Source organism: Podarcis liolepis (genome assembly GCF_965112155.1).
Source record: "Podarcis liolepis genome assembly, chromosome: 7".
Lineage (NCBI taxonomy): Eukaryota > Metazoa > Chordata > Lepidosauria > Squamata > Lacertidae > Podarcis > Podarcis liolepis.
In genome coordinates, this window is record NC_139561.1 from 89,488,838 (window position 1) to 89,509,038 (window position 20,201).

Consider the following 20,201-nt stretch of genomic DNA (forward strand, 5'->3'; position numbering starts at 1 on the left):
AGTCCAACCGGCAGCCATGGGCTGAGGGTTCGATTCCCCCTTTTGCAGCGCTGGGGGTGGGGTGGGGGAATTGTTGCTTTGAATCCGCTTGCGCCCCAGGCGATGAGCAGCTTTCTGCCTCCTTTGACCTGACTCTCCCCTCCTTCTCCCCCCACAGACGACACCTTGGACTCGCTAGAGGCCGACCAGCGGACCCACTTCCCCCAGTTCTCCTACTCGGCCAGCATCCGGGAATAGGGGGGCAGCGGCACTCCCCCTACAGTGCCCCTGCCAGAGCGGCGGCGGGGCTTGCAGGACGCCAGGACACTCTGCAGGGGGAGGGTGCCCCCCCATCTCACTGGCCCTGCAGCGCCCCAAATCGGGGGGGCTGGGCAAACAGCCTCCCCCACCAGGCAGCAGCAACAGCACAGGGGGGCCCTGCTTCCCCACCAGGAATCCGCTTGGACCACAGCAGCCACCGCAGCCGCTCCCCCACCTGTTGTTTCAGCGCAGATGGACTTGGGGGAAGCTTTCCTCGACTTTCAAGGATCTGCACCCTGCCCTGACTGGGGGGCTGTTTTCGGATGTTTGCTTGGAAAGCTCCCTGGGCAGGAGAAAGTGCGTCTCCCCCCACCCCACCCTGCCAGGACGTTGGTGAAGCCAGGTGGGGGGGGGTCACTGGAGGAAGAGAGACAGGAGAGCCTGGGGGACTCCCAGAGGGCAAACTGACACAGAGCGTGTGCTGCAGAGACACGTTTTCTTGGGGGGGGGGGAGCTGGACCCCCCCTTTGCCGGATGGCCAGGGACGCTGCGGGGGGAGGCGTGAATACTGGGCCCGCAAGGCTTTGCGCAGCAGAGACAGACTGGGTCACCAACGGTTCCGACTAGTAGTGGGGTTTTTTGGGGGAGGGGGAGATGGGGGGCACATCTTTCTGGGCGTTGGAAAGCAGCTGCGCAGAGTTCCTGGGAGCTCTTCTCGGGATGTGTGCAGGGGGCGCCACTGCTGCTTGGGCGGCCTTTAGAGGAGGGCATGGTGGGCTCACACCCCTGGTGCCACCTCCCTCCCCTTCCACCCCAGCCTGGTCATCCGCCTCTGCATGTTGCCCTCCTTCACTGGAACGTGGCTGGGTGGGGGGCGGCCAGAGGAAGCCCAGGCTCCTCGGAGGGTCATGGAGTCTCCCGGGGTTTCCCTCCCTGGTTGGGGGAGCCTCCCTTGCTGTACCTAAACGCTGGCGGGGCGGCTTGTGCAGTTGCTGCTACCTCTTTGACTACGGGCAAAGCGTTGACCTGCCTGGAGCCCTGGAGAGTGAAAGAGGGATTGGGCCCTGGGCGATCGCTAGCTCCTCCAGCCTCCAGCAAGCCTCTCCCCCCGTCTTTCTCATGGCTGGTCCAGGGGCAGCTTGGCCTTCCGTGCTTGTCCTGGCACAACTGTTAGTGCCCTCCTTCCCTCCCAACAGGCTTGTGGGCTAAAGCAGCCCAGGGCTGGCACTGCCGTTTGGGCATGAGAGCCTGCGCCCCTGGGTGTCTGCTTGCGCAGACGGATCTCTCATCCCCCTCCCCAAGAGGCTTCGTTTGGGGTTACCTGGGCAAGAGCTCTCCATCTCCCCTTCTTAAGTCTGCTGCCTTGTTCTTGGTGGGGCAGAGGTCCGGTGGCAGAGACATTTGCCTGCTGCGGCGGCAGCGCCCGACTGGAGAGCAGAAGCAAGGCCCAGGCTCCTTTGCCAAGACCACCTCCGCCTTGGCCAATGTGGGGCTGCATGGAGTGACGGGGGTGTTGCAGGAAGAGCTCCTTTTTCTTCCGGGCGAGGGTGGCTCCTGGGCAAAGGGCCTGTGGACTGGCCGGCGCCTGAGTCTGTCTTCATCTGGTTCTGCTTCTTCAAGTCGGCTTCTCCCTCGGCTGGGGCAAGACTTACCCGTGCGCACCCCCCCCCCCCGAAGTAGCGCAGAATATCCAGGGAGGGGAAGGTGGTCAGGGTGAAAGACTGGGTGTCCCCACCTCCCTCACTGATGCTACGCCCACTGCACCCCTTTCTATAATGAGCTTTTTAGCGGGATTCAAACCCCACCACCACCAAATGTGTTTTCGTCTGTGCAGGAGACGGGTGAGGCGGTTGCCCCTTAGGTGCTTTTGGTTCGCTTGGCTACCATAAGGTGGGAATGTTGGGAACCCTTTGCTTACCCCTTTCTGGCAATGCAAGGAACAGAGCGGGGGCATCGCAGTGCCCAGGGGGGTCGAGAGAGCAGCCCTCGTTCTCCACCAGCTCCTTTGAACCAAAGGGCATTGTGGGGGGAGAACCTGCAGAGAAAGGGGCTCAAAAAGAGGGCAGTGTTTCCAGGAGCCGGGCTGGGGCAGGGGCGGCTTGTGAGGGGGGTGGCATTGGGGGGCAGGAGCTGAGACCTCCCTCCAGAATGGTCCCTTGCCCCCCCCATGGCCTGGCTTGACCTCCTTTGGCACAGCATCTCTCTCTCAAAAGGGCTGGGTTTTTGGGGAGAATGAGACTGCTCCCATTGTGCTTTCGGGGCCACTGTAGACCAAGGCCAGTAGAGCAGGACTGGGGTTGGGGGGGCTTGGCTGAGGGAGCCCGCCCAGACCGCCATGGCAAAGCCCCCTTGTGACCTTGCAGCGACCTAGGCTCCATGCAGGTCAAGCGCTCCGGTGGCCGCACTTAGGCTTCCCCCGGCTGCCCCACGCCAGCTCAGCGCCCTCCTGCCCAGGTGGGCAGCTGCGGAGTCCCAGCCCGGGCAGGGGAGGTCTCCCGACCCAGGTGGGCTGAGCTGCTTTTGCTGTGCCAGGACGGGGGTCCGCAAGGAGCGTGCGGCCTGCCCGTTCATTGCCCACGGTGGTGGGGTGTGGGGCCGGCCCTCCGCCTTCCTCCACCACAGCAGAGGTGCCTTTCTGGGGTCAAGCCCCAGTTCTCCCAAGCCTTAACCTTCTCTCCCCTCCTGCCCCCTGCTTCAACGGGAAACATTCCTGGGGGGGCTTTTGGCCCAAGGTCCTGGCGATCTTGGCCGGGACCCCCGTCATTACCTCATGCCTGCCGTGGGGGCAATGCGCAGAGGGGAGAGGGCTGCCTTTCCATCGGTGGGGGGGGGAGGGTCCCAGCCTGCTCTCCCCCTCCTCTTGCATACGGTTGAATGTAAACTCGCCTGGTGCAAAAGGTGGGTGGCTCTGGGGGAGGGACACCCCCCCCCACGGCACTTCTCATCCTTTCTCCCTGGGCTCAGGCCAACCACGCCCTCCCCCAAAATGTGACTTTTGCTGCCTTTAGTTTCTGTGGGCCTGGAGCAGAGGGGAAGGCAGAACCTCAGCCCACAATGGGCTCAGCGGCCATCAGCCTCTCTGAAGAGCCTTGGGGGCCTAGCCCCTTCCCACCGTGGCCCCCCCTTTCCATTCCTCACCTGCAGCGGGTGCTAATCTTCACCACCCAGCACTGGGAAGGGAACTGGGTCCCCCTGCTGGGTTGACAGGCAGCAGGCTGCCTGAGCTCACAACTCAGGGTGGGGGTAGGACGGCTGTGGGCCCCCGCAGTGACTCTCCAGGGTGCCCCTGCCTCGCTGCTGTGCCACCCCTGCCTTGGCAAGCCCAGCTTGCTGACGCCACGTGGACACAAGCTGGAAGAGGCTCGGCCGCTCTGAATCATTGGGCGGCGGAGGGGGGAATGGCAATGGTGATGCCTCCCCACAAGCATGGAGGGGGGTTTGGTGGGGGGCTGCTGAGCCCTTCTGCCCCCTTTGGCCTCCTCTGACCCCCCCCCCCACTCAGCCTTTCATTTCAATGCAGGCCTTTGACACTCGTCTGACTCCAAAGCGCCGGCAGCCTTAGAAACCTCCATTTAGGTGCTTAAAGGTTTTATATGACTTCAGAAGCTTTTTTCCCCCTCGAGGAAACCATATTTGGATCGCGACTATAACCTTACAGGACTTTTCCGATCCCGTGCGAAGTATGTTCTACAGAATTCAGGGGGGGGGGGTCCTGGATATAGAGGGAGGGGTGTTACACACACACACACACACACACACACACACACACACACGAGGGGGGTTAATAAAGGGGTTTTTTCCACTTAGTTTCCGTAGTTGTGATAGTTGAGGTTTATTAACTTAATACTGACCCTCTTCAGCGGCTTTAGTTGGGACTGCCTGCCTTCTGCTGCTGTGCTGTGTGTTTTTATCTGCGATATCTCTCTCCAGCGCTGGAAGGCGACTGCGATGGCACTTCTCTTCGCCCGGAGGGGACGGGGACGGGGGGCAGGCTCTGGCTCCCCTCCCACCCCGAGCTCACCCACTCAGTTTGTAAAATAAGTTCCGCATGAGAGGCAAGTCCTCCGGAGCGTCTTTTGTGGGGAGGCGTGCCAGGCGAGAGGGGCCCTCCTTGGGCGTCTCCGCGGTGCCTCCCTCTTCTCCTTCCCTCTGCTGCCCTTGGATTTGTACGGTACGAGCAATAAAAGGTTTTGTTTTTCTTTCTAGGGTGTGTCCTGCTCTTCGTCTTGTGTCCGTTGTCCCCACAACAACTCCTGTTCCCACAGGGGAAGACAGGATTCAGCATCTTGCCAAATGATGCCTAACCAAAAGGGTATTTCTGCTCTGCTTATACACCCAGCCCTCACTTCCCCCATTGCTTGGTTCTCCAGATGCCAGATCATGGGTAGGCAAACTAAGGCCCGGGGGCCGGATCCGACCCAATCACCTCAATCTGGCCCACGGACAGTCTGGGAATCAGCGTGTTTTTACAAGAGTAGAATGTGTCCTTTTATTTAAAATGCATCTCTGGGTTATTTGTGGGAATAGGAATTCTTTCTTCCCCCCCAAAAAAAACCATAGTCTGGCCCACCACAAGGTCTGAGGGACAGTGGACCAGCCCCCTGCAGAAAAAGTTTGCTGGCCCCTGGTTTAGATGCTCCTGGACCAGTCTTCCAGCTTGGTGCTTTGGGGGAAGTGTAAAGATGTCCTTTTGCTGCCTGCCATGCAGGTAGCCAAAGTTGGCTGTGGGGTGAGGTGTTTGAGGAGAGACGTTCCCTCTCTTGCAAATCCTGATCCTGCCTTCCTGAGTGTCATTTTCATTAAGCTGAGCTCCTCATCGTTTTAGGCCAGAGCAGTGAGAGAACCCAGAATGGCCCCATTCACACTTCAAAACGACCTTGACAGATTAGAGAACTGGGCAAAAACAAACAAGATGAATTTTAACAGGGAGAAATGTAAAGTATTGCACTTGGGCAAAAAAAATGAGAGGCACAAATACAAGATGGGTGACACCTGGCTTGAGAGCAGTACATGTGAAAAGGATCTAGGAGTCTTGGTTGACCACAAACTTGACATGAGCCAACAGTGTGACGCGGCAGCTAAAAAAGCCAATGCAATTCTGGGCTGCAACAATAGGAGTATAGCATCTAGATCAAGGGAAGTAATAGTGCCACTGTATTCTGCTCTGGTCAGACCTCACCTGGAGTACTGTGTCCAGTTCTGGGCACCACAGTTCAAGAAGGACACTGACAAACTGGAACGTGTCCAGAGGAGGGCAACCAAAATGGTCAAAGGCCTGGAAACGATGCCTTATGAGGAACGGCTAAGGGAGCTGGGCATGTTTAGCCTGGAGAAGAGGAGGTTAAGGGGTGATATGATAGCCATGTTCCAATATATAAAAGGATGTCACATAGAGGGGGGAGAAAGGCTGTTTTCTGCTGCTCCAGAGAAGCGGACACGGAGCAATGGATCCAAACTACAAGAAAGAAGATTCCACCTAAACATTAGGAAGAACTTCCTGACAGTAAGAGCTGTTTGACAGTGGAATTTGCTGCCAAGGAGTGTGGTGGCGTCTCCTACTTTGGAGGTCTTTAAGCAGAGGCTTGACAACCATATGTCAGGAGTGCTCTGATGGGGTTTCCTGCTTGGCAGGGGGTTGGACTCGATGGCCCTTGTGGTCTCTTCCAACTCTATGATTCTATGATTCTATGTGCAGTGTTACACAAATTTTAGTTGAAAATTAATGGACTAAAACGGCATTCCTGTATATCTGAGGCTTAAGTATTTTTTACAAAAAAGTTGATTAATTTCAGTATGCATGCTTATCGTACCAGTAATCAGCAGGTGCTGGGCAACACTTTTAAGAGAGCCATTCCTTCAACCTTTGCTCCAGCAGAAGGTGATGCCTCTTCTAAGATAATTGTGACGTAGACATTAAACAGCTTTAAAAAAGCATGCTTGCTGCCTTCAGAATCTTGTTTCCAAAATGCACAGTACATGCAGACTGAATTGGCCAGTCGGTTTAAAAGTCTGCTTGAATCGGCTGCCCAGTCCCAGAGCGGCTGGGGTACAAACAATGAAATGGGTATTATAAACATGCTGACTACAGGTAAGCTCTCTTCAGCCCAGTGGGACTTCTCTCCTAGTAAACATATCTAAGGTTGCACCCCTTTCCTTTTTGTAAACAACATTATTATTTGATACAGCTCCACGGTTCTAGGCTTCCATGAACAGCCTCTTCCATGGATGATGATAATAATAATAATAATAATTTTTATTTATACCTTGCCCTCCCCAGCCAAGACCGGGCTCAGGGCGGCTGACACCAGGTGTAAAAACAATTGATTGAAATACAACTTAAAAACAAGATTAAAATACAACATTAAAATGTGTCTGCTTATGGCAGCAAAAGCACCTCTGGCCCTGCTGACCTCCCGTGGCTGGGGAGGACCAGCCCCTTTCAGGATGGGAGCCCCTGCTGCCTAAGGCCTGCCCACTGGGTCTGTCTCTGCTAATTAAGCACAGCTGGAGTTGCAGCTCACTTGGGCCTGACACTCCCTGGCAGAGCTGACCTTCCTTCCTAGCCCTTCCTTCTCCGGGGACCATGTGGGGGGTGCAGGCCAAGCCCCTCGCCTTTCAAGAGAGGAGATCCTGGCAGACTGCAAGTTTGTTGGTTTGCTCTTGTGGTGGGGGCTCCTGGGGGGGGCAGGAGGGTTTGGGGTGGTGTCCTTAGTCTCCCTGCATTTTCCCCCTTTCCACCCTCTGCTGCCAAAGAGCTGTAGCTTTGAGAAAGGCCCCTGAGTGGATGTGGGGGTTGGTTTGTTTTTCGGGGGGAGCACTGTTCTGTTTGGACCGTTCTCTGCAGACCCTGCCTCCCACAGCTGGCTAGCCCCTTGGGGGGGGTCCCTAACAGAGACCCTCGTTGGAAGCTGCGTTCCCTGAGCTGAGAGGCCCTGCCACCCATTCCCAGATGTGGCGGGAGAAAGGCCTGCACTCTGCACATGCCCAGAAACTCTCTCTATCCTAGCATTGCAAAGGAGGCTTTCTCCACCATCCTGGCCTCTCTCTTTCCTCCCCTCGGTGGAGAAGTTACTGCAGTGACCTGTCGGCTTCAAGCTGGGGTTTGAGAGGCCGAAGGTGGGGGTACATTTGCCCCCCAAAAATCCCAGCTCTGAAGTGGCTGAGTTTTAACTTCCCACATTTTGCTCGTGGTCACACCTGTGACCTTCACTTTATCTGAGATGCTCCTTGGCAAAAGCCCATGTGGGGGCTGATGGGGGGGGGGCCCAGAAACCAAAGTGGGGGAGTTCTGCCCCTTTAACTCCTCCCTTAAATATGTTCCATTTTAGGCAGATGAGAAAAGGGAGCCTTTGAAAAGCAAGAACAACAAAGGACTGAGCAGTGAAAAAGGATCCAGGAAGGTGGGTCTTCCAGGGGGTGCTGGGGTGCATTGTTAGAAGACAGGAAATATTTGCAGAGTGGGGGGCAGAGGTGCAGCCTTGAAGCTGCCCCCCCACTTGCTCACCTGGAAGCAATGATGTCATTCCTTAGCTTTGAGCACCCATTTCCGGCTCCCTTTAATAGTGAACTTGGGTGCTGAGTGCCAGCAGGATTGGAGACCCCAAGGTTCAAGGTTTTAGTAGGGGGCACAGAGAAGCACAGCAGACCTTCAGACAAAACAGCCTACGGGGCAACAACACGCGCCTTGCAAGCAAAGAACTGGAGGAGGACTGAGGACGCACCTTGGGGTGTGGGGTGTCAGTTGGGAAAGAAAACTGAGGTGGGGCAGGTTGGAAGGGGGGGGGGAAGGATATCCCAGAGGGGAGAATATTTCTGACCGGCTGAAGCCCCGAATAGGATCAGCCCTCTTAGACTACGCTGCAACATTTTGTTGCAGATTCTGCACTGACCTTCACTTGGAAGTCATTGCCGTGGGAGGGAGGGAGGTAAAGGTGCTTTGCATATGCTCATAAACAAACAGCCTCTTCTTTCAGCTGGGTGTTGGCACTGCAGAGGTAAGTTCTGAGAAATGCAAAGTCCCAAAGATGGGAAGTGAGCAACGCAGACCTCTTGGAAGATAGGAGATCAGGGGCTGAACATTTGCCACGTATATTGGGGCATCAAGTGACCACGTGAGCCAGCTAGAACACCTATTGTCTACTGCGTTTCTATCCCAGCCTTTTCTCCAAAGGGTTCCAGGTGGTTCCCTCCTCATCTAACCTAGGGTTACCAGATGTTCCTGGGGACAGTCCCCGGATTTGCAAATCTGTCCCCGGACAAATTCTGTCCCCGGAATGTCCCCAGATTTGCAAATCTGTCCGCAGGAAACATGGCAGCCTCAGCAGCCCAGAGCCAGCCTGGTAGCGCAGTTGGCTCTGGCTGGCTCCAGGCTGCTGACTGCCACTGTCAAAAGGGAACCGGGGACATCCGGCAGTACAGATCTCCTGCCCCCTTCCCCCTTTGTTTTGACTGATAGGGGAGGCTCGGGAGTTCTGGGCAGGCGGCTGTTGCCCAGGAGGGGCACAAGGCACGTGGTTTCTCTGCCGGGCAGGGTGCAAAGCCCTTCTTTCGCATCCTATGAAACATAAATGTGCAGAGTTTTTTAAAAACTGGGCGACGGCGCACTGCCCACCCGTGACTCCCAAGCCTCCCCCAATCTCGTGTCCCCTTTGTTTTGACAGATTGGGGGAGCAGCAGGCGGACAGCCATTGCCCAGTTTTTAAAACTGCGCATTTATGTTTCACAGGGTGCAAAAGAAGGGCTTTGCACCTTTATGCAATATGCATGTGTGCTTGGGCCCAGGGTCTTTTGCCTCACCATCCCCACTACTGACTCCCTGTTGCTACTCAGCTTCAAAAAAGAAAGTGTCCCCGGATTCATTGAAAAAAATCTGGTAACTATAATCTAACCCCCACAACAACCCTGTGAGGTAGGTCAGGCTGAGAGAGGCAGCGACTGGCACCCAAGGTGAGCGTCGTGGCTGAGCTGGAGATTTGAACCCTGGTCTCTCCCAGGTCCTGGTCCAGTGCTCTAACCACTACACCACACTGGCACATTGGTGGTGGCCCCAGTTGTGCCTCTGCTTACAATCCCAGGCTCTGAGGAGGTGTTTTAAGATGCAGGAGCTGGTTCACGGAGCCCTGCTCTGCCTCTGCGGGGGTCACAGGTCCAATCTAGTGCCCTTGCGGCCAAACTGTGGTGCTGTGGTTGAGAGTCTTGGCCCGGGACCTGGGAGAGACCAGGTTTCGAATCCCCGCTTGGCCTGGGTGACAGCCAGTGCCTCTCGGCCTAACCTGAAACATTACGCCGCCTTGAGCTCCTTGGAGGGAGAAAAGCGGGATAAAAATGCAATCAATCCATCAGTTGGCCCCTTGCACCCCACCGCACCCCAAATCTCTCTTACAGCGGAAGGTCCCCGGGAGTCATGAGAGGGACGTTGCTTCTGAGAAGCCGGGCGCTGTCTGCCCCAGGACCTCAGCAGAGCCGGTGTTGCAAAGAGGTAAGGGAGCTCCAGGCAAAATAGTTTGCAGGATGGGGTAAAAGTTGGGAGGCCTGATGGGGAGGGAACAAGAGTTGGCCTGGGGACACTTCCCATATTGCCTACTGCCGCCTGCTTCCCCCTCTCCACAGGTTGTGAATTTTAAGTAGTCCTAATCCAAAGCCCATTAATTCTTACCAAAGTGCCTGGAAATGGTGAAGCCCTGAAGATAAGAGAAGAGAAAACTTTATTCGCTTTAGCCAATGGCCATAGCAACAGCAAAACATTACAGTATACGCAAAAAAGGGGATTTGATATAAGAGCACAATTTAAAGTCCTGAATTAGCCATCAGTTATTGGCCCTTATTCTGATTGCCCCTGCCAAAGTGACTCACTTTTTCCATACAAAGGGTGGCAAACATATACCATCAGCTCTAGAAGTCTTCAAAGCTAAACCCCTGGCACAGCTACTATATGGGGCTCAGATTTGGACTGGTAACCACCTTAGCACTTTGGAAGCTCTTCAGTCAAAGTTTCTAAGGCAGATTTTTTTCCGTACCGCCATGAGTCCCAAACACATCATTGAGACTAGAGGCAAGTCTCCCTTCAGTAGAAATACAGACTTGACACCCAGAAGGACAATGCCCAACCTCCCTGCTCCCCTTGTCCCACAACCGGGTCCTTCAGGCATGGGGGGCAGGCCTTGCACCCAGTCCCATCCCAACCCATTGCATCTGGCACAGCAACATGCAGAAGCATCCGGGTGCTTTGCGGAAAGCTCGGGTGAGTGAGCCAAACCGCACCACAGCGGCTGTCTCTTTCCTCTCCCACCCCAGTTGCTCCTGCCTCTGAGGTCCTTGTGGAGGAGCTCTCGCAAGCCATGTCGCGCCTGGGCATGGGTCTGGAGAAGGAGTATGCCTATGACATCTTCAGCAGCCTGATGGTGAGTTGGAGGGGGGGTGACTGTTGGGATACTGCCAGGGAGACGGGGGCATCAGGCAGGCCCCCAGCTGGCTCCGAACAATCACCGGTCTCCTGTGGAACAGCATCAGTCAATTAGCGACACGAGCTTCAGATACGTTCCAAGACCCGTGCACACCCTTTCAGCAGGGTGTATAAATCTTCCACAATGGAAGAAGCAGACAGAGAGAGCATACAGTGGTGCCTCGCAAGACGAAATTAATCCGTTCCACGAGTCTCTTCGTCTAGCGGTTTTTTCGTCTTGCGAAGCACGGCTGTTAGCGGCTTAGCGGATTAGCACTATTAGCGGTTTAGCGGCTATTAAAGGCTTAGCGGCTATTAAAGGCTTAGCGGATTAGCGGCTAAAAGGCTATTAGCAGCTTAGCGGCTTAGAAAAAGGGGGGAGCGGGGGGGGGGAAATCGGAACACTTGCAAGACGTTTTCGTCTTGCAAAGCAAGCCCATAGGGAAATTCGTCTTGCGAAGCAGCTCAAAAACGGAAAACCCTTTCATCTAGCGGGTTTTCCGTCTTGCGAGGCATTCGTCTTGCAGGGCACCACTGTATTTACAGCTTTATTCAACAAAGGAAAACATGACTGCTTGCCTTCATATCCAGCAAAACAGCCGCATATCAAAAGCTACATGCAATGGAAGTTCCCAGCAAGAGCTGGAAGTAAACAGGCATGTGATACACAAACGTCATGCCTGTACCCTTTTAAGGTGGAACGGAACTATATCCTAACAGTGACTTCCATCCTGAGGACCAGTGTTGGAATCCACGCCCCCCAAGAGAGGCCTCTGTGGGCTGCCCTATCTCAGAGGATTTTGGCTGGGGCTGCTGCCCTCTCTCCCTGCCTTGGGGGCTTCCCAAAGGCCCCTTGCTTGGCCGGTAGGGGACTCAGAATTTTAGAGTTGGATGGGACCTCCAAGGGTCCTATAGTCTGACCCCCTGCAGTGCAGGAATGCCACCCAAAGCACCCATGACAGATGGCCCTCCAGCCTCCGTTTACAAATGAAGGGGAGTCCACCACCACTGCTCGACTGTCAAACAGGTCTTACCACCAGGAAGGTGGGATTAACAGATCCACATTACCGGTAATTGTCAAGTTGGACGGGACCTTCAAGGGTCCTCTAGACTGACCCTCTGCAGTACAGGACTCTTTTGCTCAAATCTACGACCCTCAGATTAATAAATAATAATAATAATAATAAATTTTTATTTCTACCCCACCCTTCCCAGTTCAGAAAACTGGGCTCAGGGTGGCTAACAACCAATTTAAAACACTTAATTGTAAAACCAGCATAAAATACAGTATAAAAACATGAATAACAATAAAATTCAAAGTTCAGAAATCAATTTAGGGGAAATGCATCTAATAAGCATTAGATAATCCCCAGGGCTAGCTGGCTGAATTAGTCCTACTTGGGCCAGCGAGGAGGCCAGGGGAGAATTAGCTGTGGGGTCTCAGAGAGGGAAATCTTCATAAAAGGAGAGGTGTAGGGAAGAGAAGGAAAATAGAAGATCAGGCTGAATTCAAATTAAAGGCCAGGTGGAATAGCTCTGTCTTACAGGCCTGGTGGAAAGAGGTTAAATCCTGAAGGCCCCTGGTCTCATGGGACAGAGCATTCCACCAGGTCGGAGCCATCACTGAGAAGGCCCTGGCCCTGGTGGAGGATAATCTGACTTCCTTAGTTCCTGGGACCTCTAAACTATGGTTATTCATGGACCTTAAGGTGCGGGACAGACCAGGAGAGGCGGTCCCGTAAATACAAGGGCCCTAAAAGCCCTAAGAGCCTCCTGTTCTACTGAGTGACAGCTGTCACAGCTCCCTTGCTTTGTCCTCTCCCCAAAGACGGGGGTTTATGAGAAGAAGGGAAGGGGAGATGCAGCAACTTCAGGGCTCCTTTCTCCCCCCTTTCCTCCCCACAGCAGAAGCAGCCGCATTACGCCTTCCGGGGGCTTGACGTGCCCAGGTCTGTGACGGGAGAGATGCGCGGCCTCATCATCGATTGGCTGGTGCAAGTGCATGTAGATACCAGCAGGAACCCCCCCCCAATGTCTCCCCCCCTGGAAGAGCGGGTGGGGAAGTTTGTTTGGGGTGGGGCAGCAGGAGGCCCTGAGTTTCCATCCCCTTGCAGCCGACTCAGGTGGGCAGGGAGGCATCCAGGGCCGGCTCTGCAATGAGACAAGGTGAGGCAGGCACCTCGGGTGGCAGAATGGGAGGGGTGGCAGGTTTGGCTCCCTCCCCTTGCTGGAGAGGCAAACTTCTGCCCTGAAGGGGGTCGCCAGGGGGTCCTTGGAGCAAGCAAGGGTTGGGGGCTTGGTGGAGCCTTTGTTGTGGGGCAGGATATCGGGGAATGGCGCCCCCAAAGTCATAGAATCACAGAGCTGTAGAGTTGGAAGGGACGAGAAGGACAAGCCACTCTGGGGCGCAGAAAGTTGTGTCTAATCCTGCTTCTGCCCACCCTCCAGGAATACCTGGCCCTGGCAGACGAGACTCTCTTCCTGGCCGTCTACCTCTTCAACGCCTACTTGAAAGCGGGCCGAGTGCGAATCTCCACCCTTCAGCTCCTGGCTGCCACCTGCCTCTTCCTGGCCTGCAAGGTAGAGGAGAGCAGTTGCCCTCAGGTGAGCAGGAGGCCGCAGGTGGGAGGGGGAGGCTCTGGTGCCCGGACCGGGGAGGGGGGCTGCCCTAGACTCCCACCTCTAGGAGAGGCGCTTGAGACTCTGTGCCAGTCAAGGGGGCAGTTCCTGCTGAATTGCTGTGGCTGGGCTGCAGCCTTGCTTGGGGGGCTTCCTCTAGTGAGCTGATCCTGCGCAGCCCACCGTTCCTGCAAATGAGCACCTTGTGGGGGTGGGCAGGGAGGCCCAGGGCAGGAGGAGGAGACTCAGACAGGCGCCTCTCCCATCGCCCCCCAGCTTATTTTTTTTAGTTGCTATGTTGTTAAAATTGTTTTGTCGATTATAAATGCCTTGTTGATTTGTTAATCATCTTGTCAACACACTGCTCCCATCTCCATGAGGGCTGCGAGATCCCAGGGGTTGGGGGGGGGGGCACACTTTCCAGGGACAATGAGGCACAGCAGAGACTGCGCTGTCTTCGTGAAATATGGTTCTGTTTGCACGTATATGTGACCTGCAATGGATACGGGTGGCGCTGTGGTCTAAACCACAGAGCGTAGGATTTGCCGATCAGAAGGTTGGCGGTTTGAATCCCCGTGATGGGGTGAGCTCCTGTTGCTCGGTCCCTGCTCCTGCCAACCTAGCAGTTCGAAAGCACGTCAAGTCGATAAATTAGATAAACAGGTACCGCTCCGGCGGGAAGGTAAACAGTGTTTCCGTGCGCTGCTCTAGTTCGCCAGAAGCGGCTCAGTCATGCTGGCCACATGACCTGGAAGCTGTACGCCGGCTCCCTCGGCCAATAAAGTGGGATGAGCACCGCAACCCCAGAATCGGCCACGACTGGACCTAATGGTCAGGGGTCCCTTTACTGTTTTATATGTTACCTGCACCTCGATGGGGGAATTCCAGAACATTTGCATCCTATGGGGGTTTTGCTAACCCCCCCTTAAGGAGTGTTGGACTCAAAAGGACAGCAAAAAGCTCTGCGTCTCTTGGTTCTAGGTTGTCACCCCCCCCAGCTCTCTTGGAGTTCTGCCCACCCTTCTCCTTCTCGTTGTTACTCCAAGGAGCTCCTGCCAGCCTGTGCCATTCAAAGTTGAAACCCTAAACCTCTGCCTGATTCCTTGATGAACCACCACTGACCTTTGGCCCCTGCTGACGGCCCCTTCAACTAGCTCTGCCCAGTTGGCTTGGCTCCTAAGCAGAACTACCGTATTTTTTGCACCATAACACTCACTTTTTTCCTCCTAAAAAGTAAGGGGAAATGTCTGTGCGTGTTATGGAGGGAATGCCTACGGGTGGCATGCCTACGGATTTTCCTCCTCTAAAAACTACGTGCGTGTTATGGTCGGGTGCGTGTTATAGAGCGAAAAATACGGTAATTCCAGGGCATTTGCATGATTCCCAAAGTTTAGCCCAAACTTCTCTAAATTTTATTACATCCAGGAATGATGGGGAGGCTGTGGCACCCAGGAATTTAGGGGAATCTGGGCCCCCAAACCCATAACAATATAATATGACATGCTGTAAACAGGCAATGTTTAGCTTATTTTTATATCATTTTTTTCCTGCCAACCTAGCAGTTCAAAAGCACATAAAAGTGCAAGTAGATAAATAGGTACCACTCTGGCGGGAAGGTAAACGGTGTTTCCGTGCGCTGCTCTGGTTCGCCAGAAGCGGCTTAGTCATGCTGGCCACACGACCCGGAAGCTGTACGCCGGCTCCCTTGGCCAATAAAGCGAGATGAGCGCCACAACCCCAGAGTTGGTCACGACTGGACCTAATGGTCAGGGGTCCCTTTACCTATATCATTTTTAATAAGTCTCCCACCATATTTCAAAGCTTTTATCATCATAAACATTTTCTTTTGACATACAAAGTTACTTTCTGATTTCCCACCCCTCCTTTCCTAATGTTTGTTTTTTTAGCTGTTTTATTGCACACATATTTTGACTATCCAAACCCCACTACCGTTAAATCTTTCACGAATCCGCTGCTTATATTTGGCTTATTCTTTTTTAGTTGGCCGTTTGTTAAATATTGTTTCTTGGGTTTTACTTGTTTCGCCGACTATCAGGGGATCTATGCTGTACTTGTGGTGTCCTGTCACGCTGCTGTTATTTATTGTTTGTGAGTCCCTTTGGGATTCACTTGAATGGAAAGTGGTCAGGGAAATGCAATCTCAGAGGTAAAGAATCATAGAGGTGGAAAGGACCCCCAGAGGTCATTCAGTCCAACCCCTTGCAATGCAGGAACCGCAGCTGAAGCACCCATGGCAGGTGGCCACCCAACCTCTGCTTAAAAACAGCCTTGCGAGGGAGACTGCCCACCCACCCACCCCTTTCTGCCGCTGTCTCCTTCTCCCCTCCCTCCCTCCAGCCGTCCCAGCTCTGCTTCATGATGGAGGACTCATTCAACCAGAAGGAGCTGCTGCGCATGGAGCGCAAGATCTTGGCCCGCCTGAAGTTCGAGCTGCACTATGCCAACCCTGTCCACCTGCTGCACCTGCTGGCAGAAGTGGGCCACTGTGCCAGGGAGGTGAGTGTCCGTCGGGGGTCTCCCAGGCCACAGCTGACCCCTCACTTTCCCTCTTAAAGAGATTCTGGGGCTCAGAATGTAGCGTTCCCCAAACAAGGAAGGATTGGACTCTGATTAATAGAATACACACGAGGCTTGACCAGCAAGACTCTGGGAGGAGTGCGTATAATAATAATAATAATCATTCCTGTCCACCCCTCGGCCCAGGTCGTTTTATTCACAAGAGAACTTTTTACACAGTGTTCGTAAGAACCAATCAGATTTCCTCTGAGCATTTAAAAAAAACAAACCCACGTGGGGACAAAGTTAAAGTTAAAACTACAAAGAAACTATTTCCTACTTGAGCATGCATAGTAGTCCAGAGTAAATAAAAGAGGAAGGAAGGAGGAATGCTTTTAGGAAACCCCGGAGGTCATAAATAGGAATAAACAGGAGAAGCAGGATGGCAGTATTTACCATCTTGTGAACTCTCTTCCTGGCCCTTAAGATCTACCTAAAAATTAACAAACTACATCAAAGCGACCTTCTATCTTTATGTACTGAGGATGCCTGATGAAGCAACTGGCCTGTGTTTCAGAATGCTTATACGTGCCTGTCAGGTGTAGAGAAATGGGCACTAGAGGGGAAATGGCAGAGGTGCAGAGGCTTGTGGGATATGATCAGAAATTATTGTCAATGAATCAAACCCAGTCAACGCAACGCTTTCATCGCGGACACAATGGCTTAGATGCATATTTCGTAATTCCTCACAGTAATCCCATCTGATCACTACATCAGAAGTCAGAGCCTTTCCTCCCCGAGTGCAGCTTCTGCACATGCTCAGAGTCAAGAATGTTGCTGCTCCCCTTGCCTCCTGCTCCTGGCCTGACCTGAGGGCAGGGGCTGGTGAGGGCAGGACTCCTGGGTCCCCCTTCCCCCTACTTGCTCTTCCTCCTGCCCCTCCCCCCAGGTGCTCCTCTTGGCCATGTACTTCCTGGAGCTTTCGCTGGCCGACTGCGACTGCCTGCGCTTTGAGCCCGCACAGCTCTCTCTGGCTGCCCTGAGCCTGGCACAGAGGGTGCTGCCGGAAGAGGGTGCCAGGCTCTGGGACGCTCTCCAGGAAGGTGTCCGGAACCTTCACTCGTACAGGTAGGAGCAGACCCCCCCGGGAGGGGGGAGGAGGCAGCACAGGAGGAGCCCACCTGCCGGCGTGTTTTCTGGGAGGCTGGCGATTCTCTGTGCCAATAGGACAAAGACTTTTCGGTTATGAATGGGTTTTGTAATTCTAGGATTCTGAAGAACTGGAGTTAAATTCAGAAGCTGCTTCTCAGGCCCCTAAGCTGCCACTCTGGAGACTTATGTGAAGTCACCAATATATTTCAGTCTTGGAAAGGGCCTTGCGATGCCCTTTTTCATTTATTGTCCTTGATTTAGCTGAAATTCCTGCGTTTCAGGGGTTTGGACTAGATGACCCAACTTTCCAGTGCTAAGATTCTAAGAACCTATGAAGAGCCTGGCTGCCCCATCTAATCCCATAGCCTAGACTCTCAGCGGTCAGCCAGCCAGCGGTCATTTGGGGAGCCCCACAAGCACCCCAACACCTGCTATTCAGAAGCGTCACTGCCTCCTGTGGGAGGGGGTTCCGTAGGGGCTGCAAGAAGGAAGACGTTATTTTCTCTCTCAGGGTGGGCCAGGAAGCCCCCTGGTCAAATCTTGCCTCGCTGCTGAGTGGGAGAGTGTGCTCTTGTGGGAATGTTCAAGGATGCAGGAGAGGATATATTGTGCGATTATAGCCTTTCCAACTTGTGTTAACAAGTTCACAATTTAGCAGAGTGACATTCCCCTTTTTAAACTCACAGCGGATGCCTTTGCTCAGGCTCACCAAAGCCTCTATAATAACTGTTCTGGTATTTCCCCCTTATTCCCTCATAAAAGATAAGACATGACACAGTCTTCTATAAAAGTATAAAAAAGAGTTTACTCACATTCTGTTCACAATCGGATCCCAGAAGGCAGACTTAGCTTAGAAAAGTAACATCCACCTGGAAACTTTTTCCTAAGGAGACAGTCCCTTTGTCCTCTCTGGGCTGGAGGCCAGGAGAGCATCTTTGGCTAAGCAGATGTTGCTTCTTCAATGCATGTAGTCAAAAAGAGAGAGATGGCTGCCCTGCCCTGTGCTTTTGTCATTACCTGCACAGGTGAGGCCACGCCCACCTGTAGTCACATGCAGAGGCAGTCTGTCCCAGCCCAGAAAGAAGCAGGAAGTTTACCTGCTGGCTGGACAAACATTCCTCCCCATGTGTAAGCATGTTCACTCTAGGAATGTTGTACTTGACTGCTCTTGTGTTTCACATCCCACAGCTCTGGCAAGCTGCTGCCCCCTCTGCCTTTGCCCCTTATGGGGGTGATACTCCCTCTTGTGCCAGGGTTGCTGCAGGGACTTATGGGGTGATGATGCTTGACCTTTACAGGGAGTTCTGCATCTGGCCTGTGATTCTTGGGTCCATTTTGCTGCAGTGATGCTCTCTGGCTGGCTGGCTGTTCAGAGGTCATTGATTCATATACCGTATTTTTCGCCCTATAGGACGCACCGACCCATAGGACGCACCTAGATTGGGGGGGGGAATAAAGGGGGAAAAATTATTCCCCCTCCCCAGGCACGGGGCTGGGGTGGGGGAAGCTCAGACTTCCCCCGACGGCAGCCCCCAGAACAGGACCCAGAGCGATGCCGAAGCTGCCTGCAGCTTTGGCATCGCTCTGGGAGCTTGTGGGGCTGGGGGCAGGGAAAGCGGAGCTTCCCCCTCCCCCAGCCCCCAGAACGGGACCCAGAACGATGCCGAAGCGAGTTTGCGGGGCTGGCGACGGGGAGGAGCAGGCTTCTCCCCCCCGCCAGCCTTTTAACCAAGTAGGGGGACAGCGGGAAAGGTGCGCTGCGCCTCCCCGCTGTCCCCGAGCTGGTGGGGCTGGCGGTGGGGCTCTCCTGAAGCCTGGAGAGTGAGAGGGGTCGGTGCGCACCGACCCCTCTCGCTCTCCAGGCTTCAGCGAAAGCCTGCATTCACCCCATAGGACACACACACATTTCCCCTTCATTTTTGGAGGGGGGAAAGTGTGTCCTATAGGGCGAAAAATAAGGTAATCGTAGAGTCGGAAGAGACCCTGTGGTGTCATCTAGTCCAACCCCCTTCTGGATTAGGCCAAGGACCTGTCTAGACCACCATCCTGTTCTCACAGCAGCAGGAGAGTTGCCTGTGGGAAACTGGCAAGCAGGATTTGAACGCAAGAACCACACTCTTCCCTCCTTTATTGCTTCCCTCCCTTTCTGCCTCTCTCTCATTGCAGTGAGTCTGAGCTGTCGGCAGTGCACCCTCCCATGGCCAAGGCTGCCCTGCGGGGGCCCAGCTCCACCCTCCGTGCCACTTTCCTGAAATACTCGCGGCCTCAAAAGCTCTGCACCAGCACCAGCCCTGCCATCACGACCTCCGAGTACCTGAGCTGCTTCCTGGGAAGCCCCACTCCATGAAGAGGGGTCTGCTGTGGGTTTGCCTTTAGGGCCCATCGCACCCCGTTGCAGGGCGAGAGGAGCTTTCCCAGGCCTGCTCCATGGAAGAAGCATGGGGTGGGGTGGACCAGAGCCTTCAGGTGGGGAGGGGATGGGGCCAGGAGCCCACGCAGAATCCTTGGGAGACAATTCAGGTGGGGGTGGTATTCTCTCTCTCTCTCTCTCTCTCTCTCTCTCTCTCTCTCTCTAACTCTTTCTCTCTTCATCTATTCACAGTGACCCCACCCTCCCTGGCACTTTCTGCCTCCCCCCAGTCTTAACAGATTGGTTTTAAAAAAGAGTAGATAACTGTAAGAAAACAGGACTCTGGAAGTGTTTAATAAAGTGTGTTTTGTTCTCTCTTGCTCCTTCTTTTATCTCTTCATGACAAGGTCTGCCGGTCCCCTTGGAAGTGGAGGCGGAGTCTCAGGCCCCTCTTGGCAGGGGTGATGGGTGTGGGGAGAATCTGTCCCCACCCCTCTATTGTAGCCCAGTGGTGAAGCATTTAAGCTACGTCCCAGGAAGCCCCCAGTTCGAATCTTACCTCTATGATTTAAAATTGTTTTCATGGTAAAACGTTGCAAAAACAGAACATTGCAAATTTAAACGAAGGCATTACATAGTTGGAAGGCTTGATGAGCCTTCTCTTCTGCCCCCCCCACTCCACCCCCACTCACTGATACCTCCAATGTCAATACAGAGACCGTAACACTGATGGTCCACTAAGGGTGACTGCAAGCTGCCTGTCACAAATGATGTTCTGCCATCTTTCTGGTCAAAATTCCTGCATTGCTCTTCAGACATCACTAGCAGGCGACCTGGATAAATATTCTTCCCACTCAGAAGGAGCCATTCCCTTGCAGAAGT

General features: G+C 54.0%; 2 protein-coding genes across 2 annotated transcripts in view; both read left to right on the plus strand.

The window, feature by feature from the left end:
* The window catches only part of AKT2 (AKT serine/threonine kinase 2), a 26,843-nt gene extending 22,400 nt beyond the window's left edge, over positions 1-4,443 (plus strand). The window contains exon 14 of the mRNA XM_083516278.1: positions 158-4,443. Coding sequence (XP_083372404.1) covers positions 158-237 — 80 coding nt within the window. The 3' untranslated portion in view covers positions 238-4,443. The remainder of the gene's footprint in view (positions 1-157) is intronic.
* On the plus strand, positions 4,289-19,390 carry CCNP (cyclin P; the record flags this gene model as incomplete). The annotated part of the gene is made up of 9 exons (XM_083511293.1): positions 4,289-4,411; positions 7,569-7,640; positions 9,625-9,718; positions 10,534-10,640; positions 12,587-12,685; positions 13,130-13,285; positions 15,659-15,817; positions 16,767-16,945; positions 19,136-19,390. The coding sequence occupies 9 exons, from the start codon at positions 4,289-4,291 to the stop codon at positions 19,314-19,316; spliced, it is 1,170 nt and encodes a 389-aa protein (XP_083367419.1). The 3' UTR covers positions 19,317-19,390.
* Between the last annotated feature and the right edge of the window lie 811 nt (positions 19,391-20,201).